The sequence below is a fragment of the Cervus elaphus genome, chromosome 5 (assembly GCF_910594005.1).
Source record: "Cervus elaphus chromosome 5, mCerEla1.1, whole genome shotgun sequence".
Classification (NCBI taxonomy): domain Eukaryota; kingdom Metazoa; phylum Chordata; class Mammalia; order Artiodactyla; family Cervidae; genus Cervus; species Cervus elaphus.
Genome location: NC_057819.1, coordinates 19830445 through 19858251, shown reverse-complemented (window position 1 = coordinate 19858251; position 27807 = coordinate 19830445). Strand labels below are relative to the sequence as shown.

Here is a 27807-nt window from a genome sequence, read left to right as displayed (position 1 = left end):
ATCTCCACACCTAGGACCTTCCTATTCTGTCTCAGGGTAATATGCCATCAGGTGGACAGGCCACAGCTATTCATTCAGCTCCTTCTTGCTGGACACTTAGATCAGTTCCTAACTTTGGCTGTTATAAAGCAATGCTGCCATGGGACTTCCCTGCGGGTCCAGTGGCTAAGACTCCACACTCCCAATGCAGGGGGCCTGGGTTCAATCCCTCATCAGGGAATCTAGATCCCACATGCTGCAACTAAGAGTTCGTGTGCCACAACTAAGGCCCAGTGCAGCCAAATAAATGAATAAGTAAAAATAAATATTTTTAAAATAATAATATAAAAATAAAGCAAGGCTTCCATGAAAACTTGTCCATATACCATTTTACATACACACAGCTCTATGTGAACGAGACAGTCCCAAAGTGATGCTGCCAGGGCAAGTTTTAGACAACATCGACGGGTTCCTTGCCAGAAGGACGGAAGCACTTCGTGCTTCCCCAGCAATGTGAGAGTGCCTATTTCAGGGACAGGCTTTCAATTAAGACCCTTGTCTTTCGTGACAGATGGCAAAATCCTGGGGAAGCTGACAGGCTGTTCAGAACTTATCCCGCTTCCTTGCTGCAAAAATTAAGAATATTTTACAAAATTATTTACTTTTTCTGTAACCAGCAATACTCCACTCAAAGGACCAGAGGGGCAGAATTTGCAAAGTGTATTGCCAAGTAGATTTCTGTTAGTTAAATTTTGCTTTCCCAACATCTCTAGAATCAGTGAATAATCCACTGGAAAATATATTACATCTGAAAGCAGTATTTTTGCCAACTAAATGATTATCTGATTCTAGCTGTGGGATGTTAAGCAAGAGATTTAATCACTTTCCCTATCCTGTAAAAGGAGTGGATGTGATGAGATCTCTCTTCTGGATCTTGCCAGCTCAAAAATTCTCTTAAACCAAGTTTTCACCAAACTTGAATAGCTGTAGCATTTTTTCCGTCTATACCTGTGGTCACCCTTCTGCATTCTTCCTGAACTCTCCTATCAGCTCCATTCACAGTATTTACCAGGCATACTCTGTAGCAGGTATGGCCTGTGCTACACCGGGGGGTTGGGGCTAGGATGAGTGATGGAGGCTCCTAAAGGTGCTAAAGCGGGAGCAGAGGTCCATGGATGTTCCCAGCTGTCATGTGCTGAGACACGCACTCTGACACACACACACACACACACATGCACTCTGACACGCACACGCACTCTCACACACACACACACGCACTCTCACACACACGCACACGCACTCTGACACACACACACACGCACGCACACGCACTCTGACACATGCACGCACACGCACTCTGACACACACACACACACACACACACACCCCAGCGGTGCTATGAGGACAAAAGTGAGGGACCCGCTCCTGCTTACATCTTAGGAATTAACACGAAACCCCAAAGAGGAGGTTAAGAGAAGAACCTGAGGCCATGAGGGTGAGTAGAAGCTGTCAGAAGGATGATTCTGAAGTATAGTCGGTTCTGCTATGACACTTGTTTTGAAAACACAAATTTGTTCCAGCTCATCTGATATATTCAAGAATGACCAGAGTTGTCTGTGTTTGTTAATGCACAATTTTTGTCCACAAGAAACCCTAGGTGAACTGGGCTGGGTCATGTAGGAATACACCCACCCCCACCTCCAGACCCCTCCAGCATCTACCAGCTCTCGCCCTGGGGGTGTCACGAAACACAGCCACACCTACTGCTACCACTTTCCAGTGAGTCACAGACTGCAACCTCTCCGACACCCAATTCTACCTGCAAACTTCAGGGCTTTTTCAGGGTAAAGTGCCACATTTATGGCAATATTTGTGTGTTTCTTAACTCTTTAACATGCATAAAGCTGTCCTACCATTTAAATGACCTTTAAAGTGTCCTTTTAAAGAGTGTCACTGATAAAGGTTTTGAGGCTCTGCTCCAAATCCCATTTTCCCCATAAACTGTAAGGTTTTTGTTGTGCAGTTTTGCGTTGTGTGGTGATTGTTAGGAACCCATACGTTGCATTATGGCAGCTGTAGCTGTGGTTATCAAAATACTAAATAAGATTGTGATACAATAGTATATAGCCTTCTTTATTAGTGCATTAAATAATAAAGTCTAGCAGCAGGCCTAATGGTCTGTAATTCTGACACAGTACTTAGTGTAAATGATATTTCAAGATACCAGTAATAACTGCAATGTGGTAGGAATTATTTGTTATTTCTACAAATGACAAAATCTTAAGTAGCAGGTACGATGATGGCTTGTTTCCTATATTCATAACTGAAGGAAGTGCTCTATTTCAATTAGAGATTCACAAAAATAACCTGATGTGTAATTTTTACTCCCCCCATGAAAATTTAGGATCTTCTAAATTCTATTCAACAAACCCTGATGAAAAATCTCTGCCCAACAAATCCGCGAGGACAGAAAGTAGATGAACATCAGCCTGAAGCAGAGGGGAAGTAAAATGGGGAGTAACTGCCAGTGGGTGCAAGGTTCTTCTGGAATGATGAAAATGTTCTAAAGCTGGATCATGGTGACGGTTGCACAACTTTGTAAATATACTAAACCAGTGAATTGTACACTTCTACATGGGGGAAGGTTGTGGATAGGTGAACTATACCTCAATAAATGCTGTTAAAAACTTTAAAAACTCTCACTAATACTTAAAAATGTTCTATCCCAATGTAAGTAAACAACTTCACTGATGCTGCAAAGATTTTGTCAAGAAAAAAAATCTTCCTAGGAAATACCAACAACTCATATTTAAAATGGGCAAAGGACTTAAAGACACTTCAGGTTAGTGAAACGGTTACTGAAAACTTGGTTTAAAAGAATTTTTGAGCTGGAAAGATCCAGAAGAGCGATCTCATCGCAACATTCCTTTCACAGGAGAGGGAAAGTGATTAAATCTCTTGCTTAACAGCCCACAGCTAGAATCAGATAATCATTTAGTTGGCAAAAATACTGCCTTCAGATGTCATATATTTTCCAATGTATTATTCACTGATTCTAGTGGAGGTGATGGAATGCCAGTTGAGCTATTTCAAATCCTGAAAGATGATGCTATGAAAGTGCTGCACTCAATATGCCAGCAAATTTGGAAAACTCAGCAGTGGCCACAGGACTGGAAAAGGTCAGTTTTCATTCCAATCCCAAAGAAAGGCAATGCCAAAGAATGCTCAAACTACCACACAACTGCACTCATCTCACACGCTAGTAAAGTAATGCTTAAAATTCTCCAAACCAGGCTTCAGCAATATGTGAACCATGAACTTCCAGATGTTCAAGCTGGTTTTAGAAAAGGCAAAGGAACCAGAGATCAAATTGCCAACATCCGCTGGATCATCGAAAAAGCAAGAGAGTTCCAGAAAAACATCTACTTCTGCTTTATTGACTATGCCAAAGTCTTTGACTGTGTGGATCACAATAAACTGTGGAAAATTCTTCAAGAGATGGGAATACCAGACCACCTGACCTGCCTCCTGAGAAATCTGTATGTAGGTCAGGAAGCAACAGTTAGAACTGGACATGGAATAACAGACTGGCTCCAAATCGGAAAAGGAGTACGTCAACAAAGTATATTGTCACCCTGCTTATTTAACTTATATGCAGAGTACATCATGAGAAACACTGGGCTGGAGGAAGCACAAGCTGGAATCAAGATTGCCGGGAGAAATATCAATAACTTCAGACATGCAGATGACACCACCCTTATGGCAGAAAGTGAAGAAGAACTAAAGAGCCTCTTGATGAAATTGGAAGAGGAGAGTGAAAAAGTTGGCTTAAAGCTCAACATTCAGAAAACTAAGATCATGGCATCTGGTCCCATCACTTCATGGGAAATAGATGAGGAAACATTGTAAACAGTGTCAGACCTTATTTTTTTGGGGCTCCAAAATCACTGCAGATGGTGAGTGCAGCCATGAAATTAAAAGACTCTTACTCCTTGGAAGGAAAGTTATGACCAACCTAGATAGCATATTGAAAAGCAGAGACATCACTTTGCCAACAAAGGGCCGTCTAGTCAAGGCTATGGTTTTTCTAGTGGTCATGTATGGATGTGAGAGTTCGACTGTGAAGAAAGCTGAGCGCCGAAGAATTGATGCTTTTGAACTATGGTGCTGGAGAAGACTCTTGAGAGTCCCTTGGACTGCAAGGAGATCCAACCAGTCCATCCTAAAGGAGCTCAGTCCTGGGTGTTCATTGGAAGGACTGATGCTGAAGCTGAAACTCCAATACTTTGGCCACCTCATGCGAAGAGTTGACTCACTGGAAAAGACCCTGCTGCTGGGAGGAATTGGGGGCAGGAAGAGAAGGGGATGACAGAGGATGAGATGGCTGGATGGCATCACCGACTCGATGGACATGAGTTTGAGTAGACTCCAGGAGTTGGTGATGGACAGGGAGGCCTGGCGTGCTGTGGTTCATGGGGTCACAAAGAGTTGGACACGACTGAGCGACTTAAATGAACTGAACTGATTCACCGATTCTAGAGATGCTGGGAAAGCAGAGTACATAGGAGAAGGGGAAGACACCTGAAGGGCCAACGAGCACATGAAGATGCCTGTCGTTAGGTTATCAAGAAAATGAAAACTAGTCAATGGCAGTGAGATGCTATGTCAAATATAGTAGAATGGCTAAAATCAAACGGACTGACAAAACTGAGGCCAGGGACTCCCTGGTGGTCCAGTGGTTAACACTCTGCCTTCCAAAGCAGGGGACAACGATTTGATTGCTGGGTCCGGGAGGACTCCATATGCTATGGAGGAACTACTACTGAGCCTCAACTACTGAGCCAGTACACAAGAGCCTCTGCTCTGCAACAAGAGAAACCACCGCAATAAGCCAGCACCCCACAAACAGAGAGGTTAGCCCCCTACTCACCACAACTAGAGAAAGCCCATGAGCAGCAATGAAGACCCAGTGCAGCCATAATTTAAAAAAAAAATCACAGTTGTGTGAGGCTGTGGAGAACCTAGGTCTTTCATACAGGGCTGGGAGGGACGTAAAATGGTACCAACCACTCTGAAAAATGACTTGGCAGTTTATTAAAAATTTAAATGCTATAACTAGCAATTCTACTTCCAGGTATTTACCCTTAGAGAAATGAAGAGATATGTCCATTTAAAAAAAGGCTTGTGTGTGTGAAATGTTCACAGCTTTACTTATGATAGTCCAAAACTGAAAACAACCCAGATAGCCCATCAACAGGCAAACAAACAAACTGTGGTCTTTTCATACAATGGAATGCTAATCAGCAATAAAAAAAGAGTGAAATACTGATAAACAGCAACATGTATGAATCTCAAAATAATTATACTGAAAGAAGCTAGATAAGGAGTACAACCTGTCAGTCAGTCAGTTACTTCGGTTGCTTAGTCCTGTCCAACTCCTTTCGACCCCATGGACTGCAGCATGCCAGGCCTCCCTGTCCATCACCAACTCCCGGAGCTTGCTCAAACTCACGTCCATTGAGTCGGTGATGCCATCCAACCATCTCATCCTGTGTCATCCCCTTCTCTTCCCAACTTCAATCTTTCCCAGCATCAGGGACCTTTTCCAATGAGTCAGTTCTTCACATCAGGTGGCCACAAGTATTGGAGTTTCAGCTTCGGCATCAGTCCTTCCAATGAATGTTCAGAACTGATTTCCTTTAGGATGGACTGCTTGGATCTCCTTGCAGTCCAAGGGACTCTCAAGAGTCTTTTCTGTAACACCACAATTTAAAAGCATCAATTCTTCGGTGCTCGGCTTTCTTTATAGTTCAACTCTCACATCCATACATGACTCCTGGAAAAACCATAGCTTTGACTAGACGGACCTTTGTTGGTAAGGTAATGTCTCTGCTTTTTAACATGCTGTCTGATGCTGCTGCTGCTGCTAAGTCCCTTCAGTTGTGTCCGACTCTGTGTGACCCCATAGACGGCAGCCCACCAGGCTCCCCCGTCCCTGGGATTCTCCAGGCAAGAACACTGGAGTGGGTTGCCATTTCCTTCTCCAATGCATGAAAGTGAAAAGTGAAAGTGAAGTCGCTCAGTTGTGTCCGACTCGTAGCGACCCCATGGACTGCAGCCCACCAGGCTCCTCCATCCGTGGGATTTTCCAGGCAAGAGTACTGGAGTGGGGTGCCATTGCCTTCTCCGAATATGCTGTCTAGGTTGGTCATAAAATAATAGTACAACCTGTATCACTGCATTTATACGAAGTTCTAGAACAGGCAAAACTATTCTCTAATGATAAAAGTCAAATCAGTAGTTGCCTGGGGTGGAGGGAGGGAAAGATTCCCTCCAAAGACCATGAGGGAACTTTCTGGGGTGATGGAGATGTTCTATATCTTGAGAGGGATGTTGGTGGTGGTTGTTCAGTCGCTAAGTCAGTTCCAATTCTTTTCTGACCCCATGGACTGTAGCCCGCCAGGATCCTCTGTCCATGGGATTTCCCAGGCAGGGGAGCTGGAGTTGGTTGCCATTTCCTCCTCCAGGGGATCTTCCCAACCCAGGGATTGAACCCATGTCTCTTGCTCGGCAGGTGGATTCTTTACCACTGAGTCTAGCATTTCCCAGGTGGCACTAGTGGTAAAGAACCCGCCTGCCAATGCAGGAGACATAAGAGATGTGGGTTCGATCCCAGGGTTGGGAAGATCCCCTGGAGAAGGGAATGGCAACCTTCCAACATTCTTGTCTGAAGAATCTCATGGGCAGAGGAGCCTGGTGGGCTATAGTCCAGTGAGTTGCAAACAGTTGGACACGACTAAAGCAACTTCGCACACATGCATGCCTGCATGTAGGCATTACGGGCTTTCGTGGTGGCTCAGTGGTAAAGAATCTGCCTACCAGTGCAGGAGATCCCACATGCTGCAGAGCAACCAAGCTCGTGCAGTGCAGCTACTGAGCCTGTGCATAGGGCTTGTGCTCTGCAACAAGAGAAACCACTGCGACGAGGAGCCCCCGCTCACCAAAACTAGAGAAAGCCCCACGTGCAGCAGTGAAGACCCAGCGCAGCCATAAATAAATAAATAAATAAATAAGTGATTAAAAAAAAAAGAGGTATTTCAGGGATTTCCCTAGTGGTCCAGTGGTAAGAATCCACCTTCCATAGTCTGAATGGGAGGGGAGTTTGGGGAAAATGGATACATGTGTATGTATGACTGAGTCCCTTCCCTGTTCACCTCAAATTATCACAACATTGTTAACCAGCTGTACCCCAATACAAAGTAAAAAAGTTAAAAAAAACAATCTACCTCCCAATGAAGGGGCACAGCTTCCGTCCCTGGTCGGGGAACTAAAATCCCACAGACAGAAGGGCACCTAAGCCTTCATGCCACAACTAGAGAGAAGCCGGTGCGCTGAAATGAAAGATCCCGTCTGCTACAGCAAAGATCCTGCCTGCTGCAACTAAGACACAGTGCAGCCAAAAATAAATTAAAAAATTTTTTTAACAAATGGTATTTCAATGTCTTGCAGACCTTTTTAATTTTATTTGGTCAAGGATACAAAAATGTTTAACTCAATGGCTTTCAAGTATCTTGATCTATGTCCACAGCACATCCAACTAAAGGACCTGGAATCTTATAGCACCCATCTCAAGCTTGTATTTTACAGATTGGGAAACTGGGACTCAAGTGTCCTGATTTCAAGTTCAATGTTCTTTTCACTATTTATGTCAGGCTATAAAATCTACAAAGCAACATATCACTGCTATTGCAACGTTCCTGTGCTCGGAGAAAGCAGTTAGAATTAATGTGTGACAGACTCCCCAAAGACTGATAGATTTAGAAAATGACTATTTTGCAATTCCTAATAATACAACAGATCTAAAGCATAACAATCAAGAAACACTAAAGTCACTAAGTGAACTTTAGGGAAACTCTATAATAAAAAACCTCAGGCTGACAACCTCCCCGTTAAGTCTGACATCCAAAAGTGGGGCAACGGGACATGAGGATCCTGCTGATATGATGCACTAGGCAGCAGACTAGGTGTCACCCACGAAGGCATAGCGCCAAAACAAAGAGAACCCAAACTGACCCAAGTCTAAACAAGTCACAAGATAGAAATACTAGCTTACAGGAATTTGGAGGTTAGAGGTATGTGTGACGCAACAGTGAGGACGGAGTCATCAAGCCTATCTCAGTCCCTGGGCAAATCTACAGGACCATGACCCAGTGCTTCTCCCACAAATAAGTGGCATCAAAAGACAAAGAAAGAAGGGACTTCTCTAGTGGTCTAATGGCTAAGACTTTACACTCAATGGAGGGGGCCCAGGTTTAATCTCTGGTTGGGGAACTAATAAGATCCCACGTGCTGCAACTAAGACCCAGCACAGTCAAACAAATAAATATTTTTTAAAAAACGAAACACACACACACACACAAAAAAAACGAAACACAACAGAAAGAAGAGAGGAGGAAGGAAGGAGAGAAGGAGGGAAGGAAGGAGAAGGAACTGTTAGTGACGAAGAGAGACGTTAGGGATTCATTCAAATGCAAAATATGGATCTTGGTTGAGTATTAATTTGAACAAATAGTAAAAAGATACTTTTGAGACAAACGGGGAGAACTTAAGGTGGTGTAGTAGTCATTAGACAATACTAAGAAGTTACTGTGAATTTGGCTGGGTGTGATAAAAGTCCTTATCTGTTAGAGCCACAGAATGAAGTACATATGAGTGAAAAGACATGATGTCTGTTGTTGTTTTTGCTAAGTCATGTTCAACTCTGTGTGACCCCACGGATTGTAGCTACCCACCAGGCTCCTCTGTCCATGGGATTTTCCAGGCAAGAATACTAGAGTGGCTTGCCATCTCCTACTCCAGGGGATCTTCCCGACCCAGGGATCGAATGTTAGATGCAAGATGTCTCTTGCATCTCCTGCATTGGCAGGCAGATTCTTTACCACTGAGCTGCCAGGGAAACCTGACATTATGTCTAGGGTTTGCTTTAAAATGTTTCAGGAAAAAACAGGGATGGATAGGGGAAGATGAAACAAAGGCAGCAGAAAGCTGATGGTTACTGAAACTCTGGGATTAGAAGTATTCTTTCTACTTCTGTACCTGAAATTTTCTATAATAAAATGTCTTTTAAAAATCCCCCAGAATGTACGTGCATGTGCCCAGGTAATTGGAAAGAGGAAGTCTGGGTGTGGTGACATCTGTGGCAACATTCTGTTCCTCCTTAAACCCAGGCTGCTAACCCCTTCCCCCCGACATGAAGACACTGTCATTCTAACAGAAAGTGATGCTGGCACACAATGACGGAAAATGTTGATACTACAGGGGGGTCAAAAGAAAAGGAAGCACGTACGCTTTTGCTGGCGCTGAGATTCTCAGAGCTGATGGGAAGCAGGGTGCTCAGCTCCAGGTCCGTGACCATCTGACGGGATTCTGCCAGCAAACGCTGCAGCTTACTCGTGGGGGAAAAATCATCCTGGGAACACAACACAATTCAAGCACTGATGAAATCAAGAAACACGTTCCAGCGTTTATGTCTACAAGAACAATCTAACAGACACAAACGTCAACTATTCATGACTCGCTCTTTCACTTTAGGTGTTTGTTACATCCCAAAGCAGAACACTAAATACTAAAAGAACCAAATTTCAGTTCTTTCTTAAAACCTATTTGACTAGGTAATTTGACTTCAACAGAACTTACTACACAACTAATTAAGTAACACCCATGTGATAAAAGAATCGTAGGTGTTGTTTACCTCTCTTAAATCAACTTGTCAAGGCTGTAATTACCAAGTCAAAACACTTACAAAATGCAACTGTAACACTGAAGGCTTGCTAGCTTTTAAATTGTCTAATTTATTATTTTTTGGTCATACCATGGAGCATGTAGGATCTTAGTTCCCTGATCAGGGATCGAACCTAGGTCCTTTGCATCGGAAGCACAGAGTCTTAACCACTGAACCGCCAGGGAAGTCCTCTGTTAGCTTTTAAAAATATGGGGAAATACACCTTAGTTTGTTCATTCTTGTTTAATTTTCTACTTTGTGTAAAAAGTTTTTCACAGTATATAACCTGTGTACAACCTGTGAGTTTTCCACAGTGAACATACAATTAACTATACAATTCAGTGAACATCTGGTGAGTTCTGGCACGTGTACACACCCATGAAATCATTCCCATGATGAATACAGGTCACATTTATCATGCCTGTGTCCCTGGGGAATTCTTGCCTCTCAGAGTCCCTCCTTCCCATTTCCAGACAACTACTGATCTGCTTTCTCTCTCAGGAGATTAGTTTGCATTTTCTAGAACTTTATATAAATGCATTACATACTTTTGTCTGTCTGGCTTCTTATCTCAGCATAATTATCTTGGGGTACACCCATGCTGTATGTGTATAAATAGTTCCTTCCTTTTTATTGCTGAGAAGTACTCTATTGTATAGATAAACCACTGTCTATCTATTCACCTCCATAGCATACTCAGGTTGTTCCCAGGTTTTTTTAACTAGTGAAAATAAAGCTGCTTGAATATTTATGTGGACATATGTTTCCATTTCTCCAGGAGTAGAAGAGCTGGGTCATATGGTAGGTATATATTTAACTTTTTTTTTAAGCAGTTTTTTAATAGAAAGTACCCAAGTGTTTTCCAAAGTGGCTCTGCCATTTACATTCCCGCCATCAGTGAATGAACGGTCCAGATGCTCCTGATTCTAGTCAACACTTGGTACCGTCAATTCATAACAAAGAGAACCAACACTCATCAAAACGCCCATTAGTGGCCAAGCCCTATGACATCCCCTTGAAACCAAGGAACTGTGATGCTGTGTGTGTGCGTTAGTCGCTCAGGTGTGTCTGACTCTGCGACCCCATGGACTGTAGCCTGCCAGGCTTGTCTGTCCAGGAGATTTTCCAGGCAAGGATACTGGAGTGGGTTGCCATTTCCTTCTGCAGGGGATCTTCCCGACTCAGGGATCAAACCCAGGTCTCCTGCATTGCAGGCAGATGCTTTATCGTCTGAGCTATGAAGGAAGCCCCAACTGTGATGCTTTAATTATATATTTGTAGGTGAAGAAATTGAGGCTCAAAGAAGTTGAATAACTGTATTAAGGTCACTGAGCTAAGACAAAGCAAAACGGGGATTTGAACTCAGATCAGATGCTTTCAAAGCCAGATATCTTCCCAAAATAACCCCCAAAATGACTAAGTTTACTTGAACTAATTTTCTTTATGATAGAGCTGTGATCAGGAGCCTGTTCATGATAAAGACACTGGCTCATCCACAATAGTGACAGTGTAGAAACAACCTCAGGGCTTCCCTAGTGGCTCAGTCATAAAGAATTTGCCTGCCAATGCAGGAGACGCAGGAAAAGTGGATTCTATCCCTGGGTGGGGAAGATCCCCTGGAGTAGGAAATGGCACCCCACTCCAGTATTCTTGCCTGGAGAATTTCATGGACAGAGGAGCTTGGCGAGCTATAGTCCATGGGGTCGAAAAGAGTTGGACACGACTGAGCGACTAAACACACGCCCACACAGAAACAGCCTCACTGCCTGCATGTAGGGGTGGAACAAACAGACCACAGTTTATTCAATCCCTGGACAGCACATTGAGCAACCATCAAAATGAAGAGGCTAGGTCCACAATGTCAACACTGATGAGGGTCACAAAATACTGGGAAAAAGAGCTGGAAAATCACATTGCAAAAGACACTTATGTACATTTTAAACAAAGTAACAGTATGTGATGTTTAAATGTACACTTTTATGAAAAACATAAAAGCATAAAGCAAATGTGGACACAACTTCACTGTAGTGGTTAACTGGTGGTGGTGGGCAGGCGGCGGCGGGGGGATGGGGCAGAATGACACATGGAGTTTACTCTTTATCTGTAAGATTCTATTTCTTTAACACTTGAAAAATAAAGCAAATACAGCAAAATGTAAACATGTTAAATCTGAATGTAGGTACACAGTTGCTTCTTGTACTCTTCATTTTCTGTGTGTTTAAACTATTTACTAAAAATAGATACAGCAATCACTTGGGGGGCCTGAGGGACATTTTGCCTGAAGCTAACCTACAGTATGTTTAAGAAGGGAAGTGACTATGACTTCAGTTCAATAATGCAGGTAAAGTCCTATAGCTAAAATAAAACCTGAAAAACAGCCAAAATTAAGCACACTAACAATACTGTTACAGGAGAATTAAAAGTGCCTGGGGGGAAATCTTGCTTGAACAAGCTGGATATTTCTTTCTTTCTTTAAAGATTTAAAAAAAAAATGGACCATATTTAAAGTCCTTATTGAATTTGTTACAATATTCTTCTTATGTTCTTTGCTTTTTGGCCATGAGGCATGTGGGGTCTTAGCTCCCTGACCAGGGATCAAGCCCACACCCCCCTGCATCAGAAAGCTAAGTCCCAACCACTGGACCACCAGGGAAGTCCCTAAGCTGAGTATTTCTAAGCGAAATACAAACCTTTTCACTGGGCAGGGCTGCATCTTTGTTGACTAACAAAATCTTAGATGAGTTCTTTTTATCCAAAGAGGATTCTATCTCTGTCAACTTCTCGTCCTCTCTTAAGGCAGATTTTGAAGAACCCAAACAGTGGGACTGCTGGATGGCAATCAGCTCACTGTGAATAATAAAACCAAACAAAAACAGGCATCTTGAAACAATAGCAAACATATGACACCAGTACTCTTATACTGAAAAGCATCTCAACAGGACAAAAAAAAGAGAGATTCTTCTTTTTTGATGAAGAAGCTCAAGTTTGAATAGAATGTTATCGATTCAAATAGGATATTTATATAGGATATTATAAATTAATGTGCACCCTTCACAGCAAGAAAACAAAATTCTTTGTTAAAGGGTAACTACAGAAAAGAGAATTGTCCTCCTCTCTACACCTTGGGAAAAAAACAGCAAAGAAGAGGCTTGAGGGATAGGATCATCCAAGAGAGACAGGGGAAAAAAATTAATACAGTATAAGGTTAAACGTGTAGATTTTAGGTTTTGGGCATGAGATTGATTTTTGTTAATAGTTTTTTAAAAGTTCTTATGTGAAAGTTGAATGGCACCATTATGGGTCCTTAATTCTTCTACAGGATCTCAGTAATTAGAGAACAGACACATGTAGCTAAGTTTCTGGGCAAGTTATTAAAGTCTGGCCTCAAAGCAGAGCCTGGAAACAGGCCCTGGAAACCTCCTTCTCCCACGGACCTTCTGGATCAGTCAGGGCAGGCTGCTATGGCTTCTCCATCCACAGATACACCCCTAGCTGTCAAATGGAATGGAGGTATAAGTGTGAAGAACATTTTGGTCAGATGATGAAGTGAGCACACAAGTTCTTATAATCTAAGGAAGAATGGGAAAACATGATTATCTTTTCTACTTAATCATGCATTTGTCATGCGATGCCTTGGCATGTGCCTCTGCTGGCGGAACAATAAGTCACTTGAATTATTTTAAGCCAGGGAGGTCAAAAGGGCCTGGAAAGAAAACTCTGAAGTTGCTTTTGAATTTCTTTCATGCCTTAAATTTAATGTATGTCCACTGTGCTCTTAAAACTGTCTAACACAAAATTTTCCCTTAATATATGCGTGTTTTTGTTCAGTAGTGAAAAACAGGAAGTTGTGCCCTACTGGGATTTGCGAGTACTTAAGGCAATCTTTTATTAAAACCAAATATGAACAGGTAACATTTAGTGTAACAACCAATTTTTAAAAAAACTTTTGCAACTGACAGAATCAGTATATGATTTTTATGTGACTCAGGCCAAATGATAACCCAAACAATGAAAATTCCAAAAAGGAATTTTTAACTATAAAGTCCTATGAAAGTCAATGTGATGATTCAGATAAGGCTCTCAATATAGAAACTTTATTTTTCTATAATTTAAGGTCAAAGAGCAAGGTTTTCTTTAATAATAGCAGAAGTTAGCATAGTGCCCCACAACTAACTACAGAATTCAGCAACTGACAGTGGGATGAGCAGCATTTGCTAATAACTAATAAAATATAAAATAACTAATAAAAAATACAGTCAGATAGAAATGGTCAAAAGGCACAAACTTACAGTTAAAAGAACTAGAGATTTCACATACAGTAGGATTAAATAAAATTCACACTGCTGTAGGCTATATAAGAAAATTGCTGAGAAGGTAAATCCTAAGGGTTCTCATCACAAGGAAACAATAATTTTTTTTTTCTTTTGTATCTATACAAGATGATGGATATTCACTAAACTTACTGTGGTCATCATTTCCTGATGTAGTTAAATCGTTATGGCAAACATCTTAAATTTAGACAGTGTTCTACATCAGTTATATCTCAATAAAACTGAAAAAAAAAAGGCCAATAACTGTTACCAGCTTGTTAAATACAAATACTCTTTCTCTTGCATGATTTTGAAAAGTAAGAAAGTTTGGGAGATGTAGACTGACCACAAAGGCCAAAGCAGTTGGATGTATCAATAAGCCAATGCAGGCCAGGAGAATGTCTTATCTGGGGTCTAGGGAATGTAATCTGGACATGAAAGAAACAGCTTATCGATTCAAAAGGATCCAGGCTGAGGAATGCCCCAGAGCAGCATTCTACTCAGTGAAGTGACCTCCCCATTTGTTTTAAAATAAAACATGTTTGCTCAGCTCATGACAACTGACTGTGTTGTTAAGCAAAACCTTTGCCTCAGATGCTGTCCTAGGCACAAACTTCTCACTGGAATCAGTCTCTGTGCAATCAAAAACTCAACAGCCTACGCTGTGATGAAAAGAGGAAGCGGTGTGTCAAATGCAATGTCTGTTGCAAACACCGCTTTCATTTCACAGTTGGCATGAAGTGGCTCCTGCAGGCCTTTTCTATTTCTAAACTCAGTAAGTAGGCTCCCTGGGCTTCCCTGGTGGCTCGGCGGTAAAGAATCCACCTGAAAATGCAGAGACGTGGGTTCAATCCCTGGGTCAGGAAGATCCCCTAGAGGAGGAAATGGCAACCTGCTCTAGTATTCTTGCCAGAAGAATCCCATGGACAGAGGTACCTGGCGGGCTACAGTCCATGGGGCGCAAAAGAGTTGGATACGACTTAGCAACTAAACCACTGCACCAAGCAGGCTCCCTGGGTGTTTACAAAGGTGAAAGGAGACTGACCTTGTCGAAGAGTTGTACTTGGTCCCGCTGGCACTTTCTGAACAGGTGCACACGGACTTGTGGCGCACGACCCTCTGTACTTTGGAAGGCTTGAAGATGCTCATCCACTCCACGTCAGACATGTGGCCTGGCGCTTCGATTATGAAGTTACTCGGGTGGCAGCACTTGGACTCCCACATGTTGCTTTCATCCACACAGGCTTCATTTTTGTGGCAACAGGAGACTCCAGGCCTTTCCAGGTGGTCCTGATAGTCAACATCCAGCTTTTCTGGCGGTTTTGAATCAGAACAGCTGGCCAGGCCCAGGTAAACGTTGACATCATGCCATTTATCATCAGATACAGATGTTGATGTTTCTGAGGGTTGCTTCTCTTCGTTCTGAATCCCAATTCCATTCCCTTTGTGTGATTTTGCGTGGATCTTGCAAAATGTACTTTTGTTTTCGGGTTCAATCTGGATTTTTCCTCCCAGAGACCAAGACTTTTGTTTCTCCACTAAGTCTTTTGCAAATAGAGATGAGATAGCAATTACACTTTTTCCCCCAAATGAAGTATTAACCTGTAGTTTCTTCTCTTTGCATACATCACAAGAGCTCTTGTCTGACCTAGTTTGCTGAACCAACGTGGTCTCAAATTTTTGGTCCTTAACCAGTGACTTCTGATTTTTCTCCCTCTTAAAATCGACTTTTAGGTGGTTATTTTCAAGGTCTGATAAACACATGTCTCTGCTATGGTGGCATTACAAAAAACGGGAAGTTATAAGATACACTTGATACTGTCATTCTAAATATTTCACTCAAACCTCATCAGTTGAGCTAAACCCTAATAAGACCCATTTGTCTCAGTTGAAAATAGAAGGCAGACTTTTTATATTCTTCGGAGCCCAATTTTAGCCCAGCCTCCTCCAGGAAGTCTTTCTGATCATCAAGCCCATATGCCCACTCCCCCATGACCCATCCTTAAGGTCTACTGTACATACTGTCCATACTGCAAATCACTATCTTACTGCATATATGATCTAATTAATCAGAGTGAGCCTCTCCCATTACAACTGTACGGCCCGCTGTTTCATACATGTGAATGTCTTGTCTGAAGATGCCTAAGGGTGTTTTTCACATATGAAGGCATTTTTAATCCCCCTAGCACCTAGGATGGTTGTTAATACACACTCAGTGTTCTGTAAATACTCGTTGATTGATCTGTTATTTCTTTTCCTAATTCTATTAGTTTCACAGTAAACAGAGCTAAAGCCAAGACTGAAAGGCAATGGGGATTCAAGGTATAGAGATAAACTGGACAGTGCCAGATGTGTTTACCATACTGTATTCATGACCATCCCATTTATCTGCGGCATGCCTATGTAGCTATGCATTGAAAACCAGTCTAAAGTAAAAATGACGCATGTGCATAAAATAAAAATCATTGTGATAAACCTTTTAATACACTGCCTGTTAAAATTCTCATGTCACACGTGTTCAGGGGTTCTAATCTATATGATTTTGATTCTCCTTCTATAATGGGAAAGGTCACTTTATGTTCTTAAAGAATAACCTCAATCATCTAGGCCAGGTGCCTCCCAGAGGAAATGAAGTACAAAAAGGAAAGAGATACAACTGGTTAGGGGCTTCTGGTGTTTATTAGTAGCAGCTGCAGATGCTGGGATACAAAGCGATGGTGTTAGAACCCCCAATAAAAGACCTCGAAGAAAAGCAGAGCCAATGTAGCAAAGTGTGGGGTGAGTCCCCAGTCTTACTGTCTGCAGCAAAACCTTGCAACTCCTGACCACTCCCAGCCCTGAACCCCACCCTCCTAGGGAGAGGAGCTGCGCCACTGGGTCCAGCTTCTGCCCTTATGTGGAGAGACGGGAATTCCCTGAATGCCTCCTCCTTTCCACGACTCCCTTACTATTTTGGCTGAATAAGTGGACTAAATTGAACTGTGGGACAGTTGCATGCTTGTTAAATTAAACCACTCCTCATATGTTTATATTATACTTTTACAGAAACCAATTTAATTCACATACTGCCTGTTATAGGTAAGAGCAGATATCTTCTTCTATTAATAAGGAAAATGGAAAAATCAAGCTGCAAGCAGAGGTCACCCTCAGCTGAACTTCTACTGCAGTTATTTCTACCATTCTTTGATGTTCTTTCTTTTAGGTAAGTATAATACCCAGTATATCTTTATTTCCCCTGTTCCTAGCCCAGTGCCTAAAATACTGAGCGTTCTGAATAAATGATTCATCTCTGTAATTTCTACTTTACCTCAAAGCCTTCTATACAACACACAGACACACACAAATAATGTATTTAATGAAATTTATCGAATAGTTTAATTAGGATCATGCCTAAAATTCTAAATCTAGTCTCACTACAACCCAGGATTAGAATGATAATTATTAGCTCACATATATTTATTCCCATTTACTCCCTGCTATCTAGGGAATAGTAGTAAGTACTGACCCATAGTAGGTACTTAACAAATATTGATGAATGATGGGATAAATACAATATGATATTAATGGCATCTTACTAAGGTTACCTGGATTCCATGCCCTTTGATTCCTCCATCTTTGAGTCATATATCTGTATTAATTCCTGAGAATTTTCCACATTGAAATTAAGAAACTGCAGATCACGCTGTTGTTTTACGTAAATCTGCCATAGATATTGATAAATCAATATAAAGTGTAACGACAAAGCTAAAGCAAGCCAACAATTGGGCGTTTCAGATGCTAAAACGTATAAGATAGCGGCTAAAGACATATGCTGAATATGTTTGCTTTCATTTTTCCTATGTTAGCACCAAGATTTGTTAGTATAACTAGTCTCCTTTACTTTAAGCAAGACTCTATCTGTGAGGTTAATACGATTGATACACCTTTAAAGTAGTCAGGATTCCAGAAGCACCATAAACAAAATCACCAGGCATACACTTTTCCTAATTTATGTTTCCCACTTAATAGTGAAGAGTGGGGACGTACCTGTCTCAGATTATGCAGTTCTGCATTCATGCGTTCTTGCTTTGACTTTGCGATATCAAGTAACTCATCTTTCCTTTTTTCTCTCTCTGCTATTTAAGAACAAATATTATTAAAACATTTTTCACCAGCCACATCAATACACACCTCTTCATTTCTGACAACTGAATGTGCACATGGCTAACATTATTTTTCCCACTTGTTTCTGAATTTTAAAATTGCAAAATGGATGCCTGGGAAGAAGTTTAATCTGTGATTCTAACTAGATCCTTCGCCAAATTTGAAAACTTTCGCAATATAATTAATGCTAAGTCAAAAAAGTATTCCAAACTGTACAAACTCTATGATCAAATGACACGTGTGTGTCTGTATGTACATATATGCTGACGGCAAGCACACTGAAATATCAAAAGAAGTAATTTTTAGATGTAAGGATTAAAGAAAATTGTTTTCCTTTTTTGGGGGGAGGGGATGAGTTCTAAATCTCTACAATTTAATACTTTATTCTTTACTTATTTATTCACATTACACAGGTAACTTATAAATGCATTTTCCTTATAAAAATCCAAACAACATATTACTTTTATCAACAGAAAAAAAACTGACATTACAAGGGGCAAGAAAAAAAAAATCACTGTTTTCATCAGTATGTAAGTCAATCTGATATAATCTCACAATCCTATGTGAGATCTCACAATTCCTATGTGATCTTGCAAACCAAAGACTTAAAATACCTGAACCAATGAGGTGACCCCATAGGTAGATAAACTTGTCTTTCCATTTTAATGAAAGCCCAGGACTCCTTTACAGACTTTCTATTTCTTGAAAACTCTTTTTACCTGATAGGTAATTAAGATTCAGAATTGTCTTGAATATACACTTGAGTATTACACTCAATTTCCTAGCTCAGAAAGACAAAAAGGTATTTTTTTTTAAACCTCCATCTTATAAAGACCATAAACATTCTGCTGAAATGGGGACACTTCATTATTACTAGGGTTGGAGTATGAGAAGTCAATATTTTTAAAATAGTTTCAGAACTTGGCAAATGAGAACCCACAGAAAGGAAAGAACTGAAGCTCTACATGAAGTCTTGCACCAGAAAAAAATATTAGTATTATGCTTAAGGAGAAATCATTTCATTCACACAGAAGTGAGAGATCGACAGTAAATGTTTCACCTAAAAAAAAAACCCACTATCTTTATAAGAAGTTCAAATGAAATGCACAAAATGGCCCTCTATTACATGAATGGATTTTGAGTCAATCAGAGGCAGCCTAAGTCAAAATGTGCAACTCCTATGGTTTATTAATAGTTCCTTTTCCACATGTCATTTTTCTCATGGATGAAGAATACAATATTTATTTTACCGTCGCTTTACAGTTGGAACATCACAGAAACCATCCAAGGACAAAGGCATGAGCTTCGCTGGGGACGCAGACTCTTCCTAGACAGCTTTTCTGCCAAGTGCTTGCTAGTAATCAGAGCAAGGCCAGGTGGAATAAAGCATGAGGAGTGACCTGTGAAAAGCCACCACCTCCTACCCAAACACGCTTAATGCTCAGCCCTCCCAACCCCAGTCTGTAGCATCATCATACTTTTAAAAAGGTAATCTTCCTGCACAGAATGGAGGACATGGCATAGTAAAAGCCACCGCCTCAGGTTTAAACTACTACATCTCCTCATTTCTGAATTTATTTCCTTGCATTAGATGAGTCAACACCAGAACAAAAGCCTAAAAAAGTAGTGCACTTGCAATATTTATGAAGCCCCATTTAGTTTGTATGAATTCAATCCTATGCACAAAGAAAACAATAAAAGAGGGGCCATAGCTCCTTTCACAGTGGAAGTGATGCCTATAGGGCGTCTAGGCCTCCTGGCTGCTCTCTGTTCTACCCACCTCTCTTTTTTTTTTTTTTTTTTTCCACCTCTCATTTTTTAACAGCATCTAACATGCTGGTGCCTTCCCAGTGTTTAGAGATATTTCTTTAGGGCACAGCACAGCCCCCTAAACAAAAGCTAACGACTTTATCTGGCATTGAAAGGGCGATTCTGAATGTACTTCAGTACTGCCTTAATTTGTCTTTAGAATAATCTACTGTTGCATAAAACAGAATTGTTTCCTTAGCTCTGACACTTTCCTACATGACTGGATTATCTCGGGACCATAGTGGAGTGGGTCTGCCTATTTTCACAAGTTGGTTACTGAAAACAAAGAGATACGGAACTCTCTGCTGACATCTGCCTAAGCACAGCAGCATAAAGGAAGGGGTGCTGGAGTCTGGACCTGCTGAGCTCCGATCAAGCCGCTCTGCCTTTTACTGCCTGAAAGACCTTCACTCAGTCTTACAGAACTCTCAGGACCACAGAAATGTAAACTAGCATCATGTTTTTTTTTTAAAAAAACTTCTTATAAGCAACATGTACAAATGAAACCTGTCTCTAAGCCTATGTGAAGAACTTCAATAAGAGGGAAAATGAAGTTTTGAATTAAAAGTACATTTCTAAGGCATCTTCCAATCTCAAATAAAATGTTAATTTTCAGCCATGGCACCTGAGAGCGTATTATCAGGTTAAGCCTTTAAAACTTATTTTTAGGTGTAATTCACTTTTATCATTTAAGCTCACAAAAATTGTTCTGAGACAGTGGTTTGACCAGAAAAAATGTTTAAGAAATAAGCTTAGGAAATGATTAAAAAAATTATTTCACAAAATGGATTTATTGGAGTATTAGCCAACAAATTACATATACTTTACCTAGTAATACCTAACAGAATGAGTAGAAATAGATGAACCAAAAGAAAAGGAGGTTATTTATTAAATATCTTGTAAATTTTTCTCCATCTGCTGACCTTTCATAGCATTTTATTCATAGCATTTATGTAACACTAGGACTCAATGGACATGGGTTTGGGTGGACTCCGGGAGTTGGTGATGGACACGGAGGCCTGGCGTGCTGCGGTTCATAGGGTCGCAAAGAGTCGGACATGACTGAGCGACTGAACTGGACTGAACTGAACTGAACTCTGTGGGCCCTGAGCTTCCTGGTCACTAACAGAGTGCCTGGCACATATACGCTGATCCAAAGATTGTGTGAATTCAACTGTAAAGCTACAAATATCTTTATGTATACATCCAAATATGTGTCTATCTTTATATATGTATCTTTAGCTGTGTGCATGCTGCATAGGACAGTATTGCTTTGAAACACAGCAATCCTAGAAATAACAGAAATAGTGACCTCTAGTGGTAGAAAACTGCGTGTCTCCTATCTTAATCATACGAGATTAAAATTAAGAATTCCACTTTCAGAAAAAAAAAGAATTCCACTTTCTTTAGAAAAAAAATGTAATACTGTATCCTGTCCTTTAACTTATAGAAATGTATTCTGTACCTAGAAGGAAGAACATTGAGGGTATGTATGAGTAGACCCAAAAATGTTCATTTAATTTCTATTTGGAACTTTATCTCCAAATTTATGATTTTCTTAATACAAACTACCAGAATTAAATTCTAAAAAATCTTGGCTGGCAGGGCCATATATAGATCAGATCTAGACATATATGGATCAGATCTATTTATCAGTGATTCTCAGTTGGGAGTAGAGAAAGGAGGAGCTACACACTCTAACATACTGGGGTGAATTGGGGTTAAAAGTGCAGGAGATATGGCAGCCAGTGAAGAAGTGTGTGTGCAATTTTTACATTACACATTACTGACAAACTTGCTTTCAAATCATGAACAATTCATCTCCAATATTATTATTTTGGGGTCATACTGATGTAACAAAACACATAAAGTTTTCCAACTGTAATAATTACGGGTGATTTATTTGGAAAACTGAAAAAATGTTGAATTTCTAATTTTTACCTAGTGTTTGCAAAAGTATGAACATCCTCCCTTCTTTGGCTCATAAGATTCTTTCTTAATGAATTTTTAAGCCAAGTGTTACATTTTTAGTAAGAAGTACAGTCACGTACTCAAGTTGGAAGGGAGAGCAGCTCCTCATTTTACAGAAGGGAAAACTGAGTTAACTGGGAAGTATGATGACAGCTTTAAAATGTCCTGCATGGTCTCTCTTCATTTCTCAAAGGGTGTTAAAATTAATTACATAAATACATATAGTATTTTGAGGCAGGCACAGTTCATTTAGCCCACCATGGTAGTACCAAAGAAAGTACAGGCTACAAAATATGTAACTATTCAATCATTTAAACAAACAATCTATTTTTACCAGTAAAGACCAATTCGTCATGCAGGCAACTCTTCTCTTGCTTGAGGCGAATGATCTCTTCTCGTTGTTCGTTATTTTCTGTTGTCTTTTCATTTAGATCCTCTTCACAAATAGAAGGGGGAGAAAGTCCTCAAATAAATACTAGTTTTCTAGAGGAATATACACTGTGAATACCTCTCATGTCCTTAGCACCCACTTCCAATCCATATGAAGTCCTGTTGGATCTACAGCCAAAATGTCCCATATCTGACATTTCACTGCATGCCTGGCAGTGATCCTGGCCAAGGCTCCCCACTGTTTGCCTGCACGAACCTTGCCTCTCCCATTGCAGCCTGATGTCCACAGAGCCATCAGGGCCATCTGCTGGCATCACTTCTCTGCTAAAAGCCCTCATACTACATTTAGGATGAAATATAAACTCATAACCTTAAGCCCTGTACAGCCTGGCCCTGTCCTTTCAATCTGTTCCTCTCACTTGCCCCAACCTCTGAACCCACCCCAGGGCTTTTGCATTTGCTGTTTCTTCTGCCTGGAAGATCTTGGCCCAGATTTTTACATGACTAGTTCTTTCCATCATCCAAGTTTCAGCTCAAATGTTCTCTTCGAAGATGTCTTTCCAGTGCACTCAAACTAAATGAGTCTCTGTCCCTTACTCTCTGGCTCACTATCCATGGCCCTGTTTTTATTTTATTTAAACAAATGTTAAATTTCTAAAATAAGGTGTAAAAGTTGATAAAACAGACTTCTTTTTACTTTTAATCTTACCTAGGTACACATAACATTCAATAAATTTACTGAATGCCTACAATGTACTCCAAGGGCTGTGCTACTAGAGTCCATCCCTGCTGTCAAGGGGCTTATAGTAGGATTATGGTTTTAGATGAAGCTACAAATGGACACAAAATTATCATTTGCCAGGAGTCAGGGCATCATTAGAACAAGATTTTAGCAGGTGGAGTCTTTTAAACTAAACCTGTCACAATAAGCTTTCCCAATTTCAACAGTGACTCCCTGCCTCACGAGGGGCCCCGCCTCGGACAGAGGCGGAATAACCACACCATTGCACCGCTTTGTCATTCTAAGGCTGCCTATTCCACTGTGAGAGTCAGTCCTCATGTCTAACTGATGACTACTTACAAATGTGATCATCTGGGTGTGGAATTAAGACCCAGATAGCTCCTGAATCCAACAGCTTCTTCTGTGATACAGCTGGGAAAAGCCAGAGACAAGTGGGCCTCCCCCTGTACCCTCTGAAGACAAATGGAAATTTTTACTCTATCACCTAGATCCACCTCCAAGTATGTAGCACTAACTTATCTGCTGTACCCAGCCTTCATTTCATTAGAAAACTTCAAGGAGTAGAATAAACCATGGAGTTACTGTGAGAATGAAAACAGAAAAAGGAAGACACAAAAGGAATTCTCCCCAAAATAGAACATGCACTGAATAGCCACTCTGGTAGTCTGTTGCAGGTGGCAACTCCTTATCCCTCTCTGCATTCATTCCTCAGTTGTTTTTTTTTTTAATTTCTCCCACAAAAGGGCAGAGGATATTTTTCCATTGCCTGACTCTGAGTTCAGCCATGTGATTCACTTTGGCCACAGAATGAAGGGCAAGTGATGGCGGGCCAGGCCCTCTTATCTTTCTGCTTCCTCTCTTAAGTTTCTGCCTTCACCATGGGAAGAAATGCCCATACTACCCAACCAGGGAAAAGATGCTCCAGTGGGCCCAGCAGAGATCAGCCAATTCCCTAGTGGCTTCCAGATAAATGAGTTTATCAAAGGACACCACTGAGATACCTTTGTTGGTTGCCACAAGGCATATAGTAGCAATAGTTAACTGGTACAGCAAAGGCAGGATTATTTTTTAAATATAATGCATTAGGCAGTTTTCCCCAACTCTTGCTATTTATCTTTTTTTTTTCTTCTTTTTTTTTTTTTCGGCTATTTATCTTGTAACACAAAAACTGCTGCATAATTCTATACAAATGAAATGAACATTTTATGATGGGACCTAAAGCTAACAACAGCCTTCCTCCCAGTTATCAGATTAGGTGAACTCAAACAAAGAAATATATTCCCAAGATAAAACACCTACATTTAGGCTTCTTCCTTACCTTTTAATTTATTGACTTCAATCTTAAGTGCCTTCAATTTCTGCTTATAATCTTGCTTTTCTTTCACAATACAGGTCTCCACCATCTTAGCATCACGTAAGGCATGCTCTAACAATTTAAATTTACCCGAACAGTCAGCAATGTGATTGACTGCCTCAATAATATCTTTGTCCTAAAACCCAAATTTGAAAACTGTTACATTTTAAAATGCCAACTAAACAAGATGACACTTACTGAAATCTCATTGTGGAGCAGGGATAAATTAGGAGATTGGGATTGACGTGTACATACTACTATATACAGAATAGGTAACTAGTGAGAACTTGCTATATAGCACAGGGACCTCTCCTCACTACTCTGTAATGGCCTATATGGGAAAAAAACCTAAAAAGGAGCAGGTCTATGTATTTATATAACTGATTTACTTTGATGTACACTTAAAACACAGAACATGGTAAATCAGCTGTGGAAAATGAAAAGTGAAAGTGAAGTCGTGTCCAACTCTTTGCGACTCCATGGATTGTAGCCCACGGAATTTTCCAGGCAAGAGTACTGGAGTGGGTTGCCATTTCCTTCTCCAGGGGATCTTCCTGACCCAGGGATCAAACTCGAGTCTCCTGCATTGTGAGCAGAGGCTCTAAGCCACCAGGGAAGCCCTAACTGTACTCTAATAAAAACTCAAAAAAACAACAACAACAACAACAAAAAAAGTCCAGGTCATGTAATTGTATACCCAGTTTCAATCCAGCACTTTCCATGTGTTAACTCATTTAAGCCTCATAGTAACTCTCTGAGGTAAGAACTGTTGTTACTACCCACATGACAGAGGAGTCGACAGGAAATGGCCACAATTACACAAGTTGGGCTTCCCTGGTGGCTCAGGAGGTAAAGAATCCACCTACAATGCAGGAGACCTGGGTTTGATCCCTGGGTTGGGAAGATCCCCTGGAGGAAGGGATGGCAATCCACTGCAGTATTCTTGCCCGGAGAATCCCGTGGACAGAGAAACCTGTGGTAGCATCATATACGTGTTCCTAAAACACTTCACAGTTTGTATATCTCACGTTAGGAGGATTTATGGAAAAAATAGGGTTGGGGCAGATCATTCAAAAACTGATAAGGGTTGGGATGCAGGAGATGGAACTTTGTGATCAGATAACAAAGTAATCTGACTACTTCACAGTAGTCCTATTAAATACATGGACACAAGTTAAGCAAATGCCACTGCACACACATCAGTCAGGCAAATCATTTTCAGCATCTCAGTTTTGGCAGCTTCACCAGGACTTTGCTTTGATGGAAACTGTAGGGGTTGCTGAAGCCAGGAAACTGGTCACTACTTGATTAAAGACAACTCTATAGATTTTAATATTTTCTCTTTAATTTTCTGAAACCTTGCCCCTGATCACTCAAAAACATTCATGTGGTGGGAAAAATCACATGTGAATTACCATCAGTGCCCCATTATACCAGCATCACTTCTCTAGTCACCTGTGGTCAAACACATGTGTCATCAAATAGAAGAGACTGTTTATCAGGACTTCCTGGTGGTCCAGTGGTTAAGACCACACTCCCAGTGCAGGGAGCATGGGTTCAATCCCTGGTCAGGGAACTAATTCCCCACATGCTGCACGATGTGGCCAAAAAAAAAAAAAAAGGATAACTGTTTATCAACCACTATTTATGGCATGTTAGTGACTATATCAACTGCTGATTGCTAAGTTTTCTTTTCAATTAAAATACATTAACAAGTAATCTGTTGATAACTTTATGAGACTTAGTAGTAGTGGAATACTTCAGAAGAAAACCAGCTAATTCAGGCATGCTAAACTGTGGAACAGGCCTTGAAGACAGAAACCCACAGTGGAGTTCTGCCTCCTCTCAATGCTTTGGGTGCATCATTTTAAACCTGTTTCCCTCATTTCTAAAACCAGAATTTTAAAAAAAGATAATCATATTGATAGCTCGACCCATCTGGGTCACTGTGGGACTTAAGTAAGATAAGGTACATGACTATACTTTATCGACCACAAGGTGCCTGGCACATGGAGGTATCATTATTCTGAATTACCTTCAGCTTTATCATGGTGGTGAGAGCCTGCTCACGAGCTTGCAGTTGTCCCACTTGAGCAGAAAGTTCCACTAATGTGTTGCTGAGATTTTCATTTCTAGCCTACAAGGAAAAAACACAAAATACTAACCCAGTCATTTAAAAGCTTTCACTACTCTCACCAGCCATAATCTGTGCTCATTCTTTTTGTTTTTTCTTTAACCTTTTTAGTAACAAAGTGAGCTATTTAAGCAGTCATCAAAAAGCAACACAAACATCTATTTCCCCATCCTCCTCTCCATTCTTATGTTTGCCCTTCTGAATTCTATCAGTTACGTTTCTAAACATGCCTACTTCCTAATGGTCTTTTATGTATACTTTCAGGCTGGTGAGAAAAAGGAGCATGAACATAAGAATGAACGGAAACTGGATTAGTGAGAGATTTCCTTTGCTAAAATAAAGTAGCATTAAGAACTTCTGTGCATCTTTTCTACTTTATGTTGAAATAACTTCACATTGAGGTATTCTCACTTATCAGGGATTTTTTAAACCACAGATCTATATTTGATGGAGGAAACTTAAATGCATATTACTAAGTGAAAGAAGCCAATCTGAAAAGGCTACATACTCTATGGTTTCAACTACACCACATTCTGGAAAAGGCAAAACTATGAGATCAGGGGTTGCCAGGGACTGCAAGAAAGAAGGACAGAGCAGAGAGGGTTTTTAGGGTTGTGAAAGTATTTTGTATGATATTACAATGGTGGATACAGGTCATTATTTGTCAAAACCCACAGAATGTACAACACCAAGAGTGAACCCTAACGTAAACTATGGACTTTGATGTCTCACCCAATGATGTGGCAATGACGTGTCACTGGTTATAACAAATGTATCAATACCACTGGGATGCACAATGTCCACAGTGGAGGAGGCTAGATGGGGGAGAGGGCGGGGGAGGGAGTGTCTATGAGAAATCTGTGTACATTCCACCCAATTTTGCTATGAACCTAAAACTGCTCTAAAAAAATAAAGTTTATTAATTTAAAAAAAGAAAAAATCTCCCTGCTACAGACTGAACTGCATCCACCCTCAAATGCATATGCTGAAGCCCTAACTTCCAATGTGATGGTGTTTGGGGGTGGAGCCTTTGAGAAGGAATTAGGTTTAGATGAGGTCATGAGGGTGGGGCCCTCAGGATGGGATCAGAGCCCTCAGAAGAAAAGACACCAGAGAGCTTGCTCAGGTGCTGTCTCTCCCTGTCACACGAGGATGTGGTAAGAAGGTGACCATTCCATTTACAAGTCAAGAAGA

The 27807-nt window shown here is 40.8% G+C and overlaps 1 protein-coding gene and 1 long non-coding RNA gene across 2 annotated transcripts in view; one reads left to right on the top strand and one right to left on the bottom strand.

Annotated features, from left to right (window-relative positions):
* The window catches only part of CCDC62 (coiled-coil domain containing 62), a 37668-nt gene that overhangs the window by 2913 nt on the left and 6948 nt on the right, over positions 1-27807 (bottom strand). Inside the window, exons 4-11 of the mRNA XM_043901970.1 lie at positions 26515-26616; positions 24444-24615; positions 22328-22429; positions 18097-18185; positions 17655-17770; positions 15116-15841; positions 12451-12607; positions 9326-9448 (exon numbers count right to left, since the gene is read on the bottom strand). Of these exons, the coding sequence (XP_043757905.1) occupies positions 9326-9448; positions 12451-12607; positions 15116-15841; positions 17655-17770; positions 18097-18185; positions 22328-22429; positions 24444-24615; positions 26515-26616 (1587 nt within the window). The remainder of the gene's footprint in view (positions 1-9325; positions 9449-12450; positions 12608-15115; positions 15842-17654; positions 17771-18096; positions 18186-22327; positions 22430-24443; positions 24616-26514; positions 26617-27807) is intronic.
* LOC122693956 lies at positions 17215-26971 on the top strand. Its single transcript, XR_006341067.1, has 2 exons — positions 17215-17272; positions 26878-26971. It is a non-coding gene; the product is annotated as an uncharacterized LOC122693956 (long non-coding RNA).